General features: G+C 26.8%; 1 protein-coding gene across 2 annotated transcripts; it reads left to right on the top strand.

Annotated features, from left to right (window-relative positions):
• Positions 1 to 260: 260 nt before the first annotated feature.
• On the top strand, positions 261 to 10,073 carry faf (ubiquitin carboxyl-terminal hydrolase-like faf). 2 transcript variants are annotated; one of them, XM_075820249.1, is made up of 11 exons: positions 261 to 431; positions 808 to 1,586; positions 1,653 to 4,225; positions 4,290 to 4,401; positions 4,641 to 4,778; positions 4,855 to 5,273; positions 5,341 to 6,178; positions 6,238 to 6,717; positions 6,788 to 7,083; positions 7,141 to 9,233; positions 9,303 to 10,073. In XM_075820249.1, the coding sequence occupies exons 2-11, from the start codon at positions 861 to 863 to the stop codon at positions 9,848 to 9,850; spliced, it is 8,223 nt and encodes a 2,740-aa protein (XP_075676364.1). In that variant the 5' UTR covers positions 261 to 431; positions 808 to 860; the 3' UTR covers positions 9,851 to 10,073. The 2 variants fall into 2 exon arrangements, with proteins under 2 accessions (XP_075676364.1, XP_075676363.1); XM_075820248.1 differs by having other exon boundaries at positions 261 to 503.
• Positions 10,074 to 10,160: the final 87 nt, after the last annotated feature.

Genomic DNA, 10,160 nt, shown 5'->3' with positions numbered 1-10,160 from the left:
AAACCGGGAAAATAAAAAATTGATAAATCCAATAGGGACATCTATCGATCCAAAATGGAAACATTCTCGATACATCACCCTGTACATTATTCATTATTTTTTTTTTTGGATACTGTTCGTAAAATGGGCGGAGAATAATATTGTATATCTCAAGGTTTGGATGCAAGATTCTTTCGGACCGCCCACATTTTCCCAAAATATATACATGATGTGTGTGTGTGTATCCACTGTATTCATAACAACAAAAACAAAAACACCGAACGATTCTTCGATTTTTGATGCGTTTTTTTTCTTTCTCTCTTTTTTTTTTTCTCCGTTAAAATCTTTTTAAAGAAAAATTTTTTATAATTTTTTTTTTGTAAATCTTTTTGCAACCAAAAAAACTACAACGATAACAATCTGTGTTATAATCTCCCCATTCAAAACAAAAGGTGATAATCGATTTTCTGTTTCCATCGCAAAAATCATTCGTCTTTGACGAAAACGAAAACCAAAACAAAAATGCAAGTTTTTCTAATTCGAAAAAGTTTAAATCCATTTTCCCCCGTTTTTCTGACCTTTTTTTCCTCCTGTATAGACCAATTTCTTTTTTTCGAATTTTTCTAGAGTTTCATCATCGCTCATTTTGTGTGTGTGTAAAATTTTACTCAAAAAACAAAAAATTTTCCTTGGAAATTTAGATTTTGGCTTTTCAAGTGTGCAATTTGTGACTTGTGATTTGCGATTGATTGATACACCCAACTTTTTTTTGTGTTTTGATGATCGTCATCAATCTAATCGATATTTTTTCTTTTTGTTTCTTTGCAGAATTTTGATTTCGATTTTTTTTGAACTTGAAACAACCACCAATCGAACCCCAGATGCAAATAATAAAACCGGATTCAGATAATAATAATATCGATGATAATAATCGATTATCGGAAAATAATGATTCAGCCATCATCACCAACACCACCACCACCAGTCAATCAACAGCTGAAAATAAAGATTCGAATTCGAATCATGATGAAACAACAATGCAATTTGAAACCGAACAACAACAATGTGAATTTAGAACCCAAATTGATAATAATAAGTCAATTTCGGCGGCAGCAATTGCTCAACGTAAAATTGTAATGAGTGAAAATTCTAGTCAAGAACAGCAACAATCGATAAAACTGACAACAAAAACAACACAGCCAACAACAATAAACAAAGATAATTCAAAAATTATCCTAAAATTTGATGATCTATGTAAAAATGTTGATGAAATTAATGGTGATAGATCACCAAAGTCGTCGTCGTCGCCATCGATGATTTCCAATGATCAAAATTTATTGGAAAAATCAATTTCAAATGAAAATAATTTTGAAAAATTTTGCTCAATTGAAATATGGTCATCATCATTATCATTATTATCTACAACAATATTACCATATGAAAAATTTGAACAACAATTAGATTTTGTCATTGACAACAACGATAATTTATTACAAACGGGCGATACTAAAACATCATGTTGGAATTTTATTCAGGAAACAATTCCTTTTATTTATAAGAAATTTTTCCTGGATAGTTCCAATTCATTCATGGATAATGATTTATTCGTATGTATTTTTTTCTGGTTTTTGTAATTTTTTTTATAATGTTTTTCTTTTTGTTTAAAATATTAGGCAACCAAAATGATAAATATTCATTTTAAATTGATAAAATTGATAATAATGTGCCTGAATCAACAACAATCATCAACATCAACAACAACAACAACAAAATTATTTGAATTATTATCACAAATCTTTTCAACATCGAATAGATTTGCATTTGTCAATTGTAATGAACAGTTACGGAAAATGTATTTGCCTTTACAAAATCAACTAGATTCATTTACAATGATAACAAATGAACAACAACAACAACATTTAAAGAATTCATTATTAATCATATTGATTGAATATTTTGGCCATTTGAATGGTTTCGAATGTTTATTATCATTATTCGTTGTTAATCGTTGTGATAATTCATCATTGTCATCATATCTGATCTATATCTATCTACAACCGTTTGAAAATTGTTTAGATTTTCTATCCAATTATACATTGGAATCATATTTTTTAAAAATTTTCGAACGAATTTTACATTATTTTAATCAATTAACGGATGATGAATTTAAAAATGAGCTTAAAACATCCACGGAAACAAAGATTAATGCAAATAATAATGCTGATTTGTTTGGATCAATTTTGAAAAAATGTAAAAATTTTCTTGAAAAATTATCGTCAACAACACCAGTATCAACAACGATGATGATAAAATCATTTGATTATTTACGGCTAAAATTTACCCTTCGAACATTGCAATTATCATCATTTAGTGGAAAAATGAATTCATTAAATGAATTGAACAAAATTATTTCCAATTATATTTTGGATGATGATAATAATAATAATAATTATTCAAAGATGAATCCATCAACTACGAATGAAACATTAGCATTAACATCAAATGAATTGGCCAAATGGTTATGTGATAATAATGTTGTCGATATTGTACTGAATGATTGCCTTCATCATACACAATATGTTGAAAAATTGGATCAAATATTTCGATTTTTATTGAAAGAAAATCAACTAACATTGGATTATTTGGATCATATTTGGAATTCACAGCTAGGCAAACATGAAATTATCGTTAAAAATATACATGAATTAATTGCTAAACTGGCATGGCATTTTTCACCAAAACAATTGGATCATTTATTCAGTCTATTTCAATCAAGTTGGTCGATTGTAATGAAAAAAGAACGTGAAAAATTATTACAATTAATGCGACGATTAGCTGAAGATGATAAATATGGTTCAATGGCAAATAAAATGTTAATATTATTATGGAATATTGCATATAATCATTCGGAAATTGATGTTGAAATTGTTGATCAAGCAATTTGTTCACATTTAAAAATACTTGATTATAGTAAAACATTTGAAAAAGATAGTCAACGTTTTTTGTGGATTAAACGTTGTATAATGGAAATACAGAATTCTGATTATGGAAATAATGTTTTAACATCAATGAAACATATCAAAGAAATTCTATTGCTTTTTCCGGAAAATAATTCCAAACAATATCTGTATCAAAATCAAAATGATAATTGTGACCAAAATCAACAACAACAACGTTTTAAACGTGAAACACGACAATTCATCATTAACCAAATGAATTTGGAATTGAATTTTTTAAAAATGTTGATAAAAAATTTATCAAATTATATGAAATGGAAGAAATCAACATCGACGATCGACAATGGTAATGATGATGATGATGATCCAAATCAAATATTGATCGGTAGAAGATTTTCACATTGTCAAGAAATTTATGAACGTTTAGGATTTTTACGTTTTATTATTCAACAAAGTAAATGTTTTCTACCGATAGAATTGGCACAAGAATTGTGGAATTGTTTAGCTATTGATGCTAGTTTTGCATGTGATCGTCAATTTTGTTTTCAATGGTTTTCATCATTAATGGATCTGTATTTTTATCCAACAAATCAAAACGATGATGATGGTAACGGTGATGGAGATAATGTCAATAATGAAGATGAATATCTAGAAAATTTTTTAGAATTTTTACAAAAAAATCTGTCCAAATTTAATCCCGAATTAATCGATATTTATGGTGTTGAATGTTTTGAAAAATTTTTCATTACTATCAATTGTCAACATGAAAAATTGATTCATCTGAATGATAATAGTCATCAAACAAATGATTGTGATCTAATCGGTTTGGATTATTTATGGAAACTGATATTGTTTAGTCGTGATCAATTAGCTGCCAGAAAAGCAATCGAATTGATTGAATATTTTTTCACCAATCTTGGACCAAAATTAATTGAATCTCGGATGGTGTTGAATCAAGATTTCCTTAATGTTTGTTTTGATCAATTGAAATGTAGTTATGATACGGTAACCATTATAGCCGGTGATGATAATCAAAAATTAAAAATCAAACAAGAATTAACAAAAATGCTGCGAATATTATCAGTACTATGTGAATTTATTCGGAAAAGTTATAAAAATTTTCGAATAAAACGTACAAAATTATCATTATCAGAATTGATACGTGGAAAATCGGTGGAATTAATTGTAAAAATTTCCATTCAAACTTTTAATAATAATTTGGATGAATTAGTATTGCAAACACATACAAATGAATCAATAACGGTGATAAGAGATAAAATTTTAGAAAAGTAAGTTTTGTGATTGATTCGATTTTGTGATTGATTTTCTATTGATTTGAATTGGTTGAAATAGATGCAATATGAATAATGATTCGAATATCAAGGTTAAAATAGCTGAACCATTTGAAAAAGAAGATATATCGGAATTGAAAAAAGTTTCCGATCTAACAATGGAAAAACGATTTGTAAGTTTTTTTTCAAATTTTGTGGTTATTGTTGCTGAACAGTTTGAAATTACTAATTAATTAATTCGATAATTGAATTGAGGTCAATTAATCAACCATTAGGCTATATAATGAGTAGCCATTCCTAGTTAATTTTCAATGACTTTTGCTGCTTACCGAATTTCCTTTATATGAATTGCATTAAATCAACGTTACGATTTCGTTATTTTTTAATTTTTTTCATTGTTTTTCGAATATAGTGTTTATCGGTAAAAATATCACAAGAGCCAAACACTATTGATTGGCGTTCAGATTTGGAATTTTCTAATCAATCATTTCAAAAATTTTATAAACCAGATATGGTTGATGAAAAAATTGAACAATCATTACCGGGTGTGGTGAGTTTTTTTTTGTTTGCTGTTTTTGTTTGTGGTTTTATGAATTTTCATTTTCATTTACCGACCATCATTGTAGATTATGTCGGAAAATTGTTATTTTATAAATTTCTTATTCCAAATATCGGATTTAGCAATGTTATTGAAAAATAATAATGATGATGATATAAGAAAAAAATGTTTAGAAATTTTACAATTAATGCCACCGGATAAATTTTTTAAACAAATGATTATCGATTCATTTATCATTACGCATCATCATCAGGAAAATCCATTGGAATCATCATCATTCGAACGGGAATTACTTTCATCACCAACCAAAACTATTTATCTGTTGGAAATTATATTCACTTTGATTATGCCTGTTAATGATCAAATAATTTATCAAGAATCTATTGAATTTCAAAAATCATTCATCAAATCCGGTTATTGTCTGCGTATTTTGAATTTTTTAAATGATAAAAAATTTCTTGAAACATTGGATAATTATTATCAAATGTAAGTTTGTTGATTTTGTCGAGAAATTTTACTAATTTTCTGTTTTTTCTATCAATTTTACACATAGACGTGCTTTATATCTAATCCTAAAGATAAGTAAATTTACCCTATTAACATATTGTTTTTTAAAAGAATATTCCGAAGGATTATTATCGGATAAATTACGTGAAATTTTACGTTATAATTGTGAAGATTATCTATTGAAAAATTTAGCCAATATTACGGCAATAATTCTTTATAAAGAATCTAATGATTCAATTACGAAACAATTTATACCTGAAAATGAACAAATTTATGCATTAATACGTATTGCATGGTTTATGGCAACTGGTAATCAACAACAAATAAATCAATTATTGAATGATAATAATCAACAAAAAACATATGATGATTTACATGAATATTTTATTGAAATGAAGATGAATTCCAATAATGCAAATGATAATGATGAATCAAATGAAATAATGTATGATGTATGTCAATTATCATTGGAAACAATAACATTAATGTTATTATTGGAACCGAAATATTCAAATTTTTTATCAAAATCAATTTGTTTACGAAGATTTTTTATCGATCTTTTATTGATTCAACCGATTGAAACAATACGTATAACAATGGCCGAACAATTTTCATTTATAATTTTGATTAATTTATCAATTAATTCATCATCATCATCATCGATAAATATCGGTTCATTTATATTGGAATTGATTTTTAATTATTTACAAACATATTTGCTCGAATTTTATCAAACATCCAGACAATTTTTTCAATTTTGTTGTCAATTATTAGAGATTATTTTTGATTCGTTTCAACAACAACAACAACAACCGCAGCAATCATTATTAATCCTTATTAATAAATTCATTGAATATGAATATAATTTATTAAGCTGTCCGAAGGTAAGTTTTTTTTTGTTTTTGTAATTTGTTTTTGTAATTTTTTTTCCACTAAAAAACAGGAAAATTTCTATATCGATGGCCATTATCAGGAAATTCTACTGGAAGGACATTTATCCATAACAAAAGTATTGGTATCAAAATTTCTTTCATTGGAATCCAAATGTAAAATTGGTTTAGGTGATCGAGATGTATCATCCGAACAATTTGGTTTAGTCAATCGTTTATTGGATCAATATTTGTTTACTGCCTCAAAATCATTGTGCCTTTTTCGACAAAATTCTGATATTTTTATTGCTGATATTTATCCAGTTTGTTCGGGGTCACAATCAATGATTGCTGCATATGAATTATTAGCTGCATTTTGTGATGGTTGTCTGGAAAATTTAGAATTTATTTGTCGAAATTTAGAATCATATCTAAATACAATGGTCATTACATCATGGGATTATTTTCCAAATATAGCTATGCGGCCAGAAAATGGTTTTGTTGGTCTAAAAAATGCTGGTGCTACTTGTTATATGAATTCAGTGTTGCAACAGGTTTGTCTTCTTTTCTGTGGTTATATTTTGAATCTGAATAATTTTTTGTTTTTGTTTTTCTAAAACATAGCTTTTCATGATACCCGAAGTTCGTAATGGAATATTATCTGTGAAAATTGATTATCCTTATCATTTTTATGATAATAATAATAATAATGATAATTTGGATAATTTTCTTATCGGACCAATCAATAATAATATGGAAAATAATTCGACAATAACAACAACAACCAATCAACAAGAAGAAGAACAACAAGTGAAAGCATATAATATTGAAATATTTCAACAAATACAAATTATATTTGGCCATTTATTGTCAAGTCAGGCACAATATTATGTACCGAAAGGATTTTGGGAACATTTCAAGTATGTTTGTTGTTTTTGATTTGATTTTTTTGGTTAATTTTTTCAATTTGAAATTAGATTATTTGGCGGTAAAATGCATCTGAAAGAACAACAAGATGCATTAGAATTTTTTAACGGTTTATTCGATATACTTGATGAAGCAATGAAAGCATTAAAACAACCATCAATTATGACACCGATATTTGGTGGTTCATTTTCTGATCAAAAAATCTGTAAAGATTGTCCGCATAGATATTTTCGTGAAGAACCATTTACAACATTAAATGTTGATGTTAGAAATCATCATACATTAAATGATTCATTAGAACAATATGTACATGGTGATCTATTGGAAGGTGATAATGCATATCATTGTGAAAAATGTGATCGTAAAGTTAATACAGTAAAACGTTTATGTATAAAACGTTTACCAAAAATTTTGGTTATACAATTGAAAAGATTTGGTTATGATTTTGATCGTGATGTATCGATAAAATTTAATGATTATTTTGAATTTCCAAGATTATTAAATATGGAACCATATACGGTTAATGGTTTAGCACGGAAAGAAGGTGAAATTATTGAAGAAGATGATTTAAATAATCAAGAACAAAATTTATCAACCGAATATGAATTGAATGGGATTGTTGTACATAGTGGCCAGGCAAGTGGTGGTCATTATTATTCATATATATTACATCAAACAGAATCATCGAATGACAATTGTTTACAGAAAAAATGGTATAAATTTGATGATACTGATGTTAGTGAATGTAAATTGGATCAAGATGATGAAATGCGTAATCAATGTTTTGGTGGTGAATATATGTCCGAATATTATGATCAATTAATGAAAAAATCATTACAACGTTTACAGAAACGTTGGTGGAATGCATTCATATTGGTTTATCGAAAAATTGATAATCAAAAACAACAGCAACCGAAATCAGTAATAAATCCGGCAAAAATACCTTTGGCAATAACCAAAAATGTACAACATCAAAATACATTGTTTATTCATCAACGAACATTATTTAGTGAAGAATTTTATCATTTTATCAAAATATTAATCGATTGTAATCGAAAAAATTTAAATTTTTCCACAATTCCAACGGAAAAATTGAATCGAATCATAATGGAAACATTAAATATGGCTGCAAAATTTCTAATACGATTTGGTTTTAAAGCAAAAAAATCATTAAGATTTAATGCACATGATTGGTATGAATCATTGATACCATATCTGCAACATAATTCATCAATACGTTCATGGTTTATTGCTAATCATTTAATGTTGAATGCAAATAAATTATTGAATGAATTTCTTCTTCAATGTCCATCATTGGATGTACGTATTGCATTTGAAAAATTGATTATATTTTTAATACGTTATTCAATATTGGATCAACAAAAACCACAACAACAAGAAGATACAACAACCACCATAACCGAATCAACAATAAATCCATTTGTCAATGAAATAATGTCGATATTATTATCATTTATACAAAAAGATTTTGTTGATTGTTCTGGACAATCAACACAATATTTTCATCTAATTTATTCATACGCTATTTTGGGTATTGAACAACGAAAACATTTATTATTATTATCAACACCATCATTGTTTATAACATTTGTAAATGATAGAAATTTTTCCATAACAAAATCAACACAAACAATTGATAATCGTTTATATCAGGTGGTTAGTTATCTTGTACGTAGTTGTGATCCACGTATGATTATTTGTTCGCAATTTTCTGAATCAGAAACCTATCAACCACTATCGAATCCTTTTCAATATGATGATAATAATATCGATGTTGTTGTCAATGTTGTTGATGGTAATCATCAACAACAAGATAATGATCATTATATAATGGAAATGCCTAAAGATTTATATGAAAAATTATATCAACAAAAATCCTATATAAAACATATACTTAATGAAGCAATTTCATTGAATGAAAATTTATTATTATTGAAATTTTGTTCATGGGAAAATCAATTATTTTCATTACAAATATTGGATGAGCTACTTTTACAATTGAATAATTCATATACAACATATGAATTGGAACCATATTTTTATCTTTTACGTGATTTATTATTATTGGAAGATTCTATTCAACATTATCGTATACAAGTTGCCATATTTGGTGATCATTTAGGTAAGTTTCTTTTTGATCGAAATTGTTTTCATTCAACTAAAAATTTTTCTGTTCCCAAAAATCATCTAGCTGAAAAATCACATTCTTATTATGATAATAATCGATCAAAATGTTTGCTATCAATGTTAACAACAAAACATTCGTTAAATTTTGAGAAAAAAGTCTATCAATGTTTAGAACTGTTATCCTACCTATTGAAACATTCAACAAATATTGTTCGGATTTTGAATGAAAATCCTTTAAAACAACAATTATTTCAAGTGATAAAAAATATGAAAACATTTACAAATGAATCATCATCATTGAAAAATAATAATGATTGTGATTTTAATATGAAATGGCCATCATTATCATCAACACCCACAACTTCGACATCGACATCATTACCATTAAGCATCGAAACTGTAAATTTATTGAACGAAGTTGAATCATATTTTCAACATCAAGCATTCGATGATGCAGATGCTGAATCGAATGACAATGTTGAAAATGTTGTTGATGATAATGATGATGATAAAAATCCCGATCAATCCGAACAACAAACAAAAGAAAATTTAGCAGATGAAAATCAATTATCCGATGGAATTGAACAAATGGATATATCGTCGTCTGGTTGATCTCAAAACAAAAATCAAAAATTGTTTTCGTTTTTTTTTTGGCTCTTTATCTATCGAACTTGTTTTTCATTTTAATCCACATTGCCTCTCTCACACACACACACATACACAATTCTTAATCTGTTTTTCATTTTTTCAACAAAAAAACAAAACATTTGTTAAAATAATTACACACCGAAATTTTCTATTAATGTTTATGAAAAAAAAAACAAAAATTTTTCTTTATTTTGATAACAAATTTTTATGGCGCCATTTTGTTATAAAAAAAAAAAAAAAAATTTTGAAAAGAAAAAATTTTTGTGATTTTTTT

The sequence above is a fragment of the Dermatophagoides pteronyssinus genome, unplaced genomic scaffold (assembly GCF_027571235.1).
Source record: "Dermatophagoides pteronyssinus isolate colony J.1.1.1.1 unplaced genomic scaffold, Derpt_VIB-CSIC_2022.12 sq0006, whole genome shotgun sequence".
Taxonomy (NCBI): Eukaryota; Metazoa; Arthropoda; class Arachnida; order Sarcoptiformes; family Pyroglyphidae; genus Dermatophagoides; species Dermatophagoides pteronyssinus.
The sequence above is the reverse complement of the archived record's forward strand: the minus strand, read 5'-3'. Positions and strand labels throughout refer to the sequence as shown.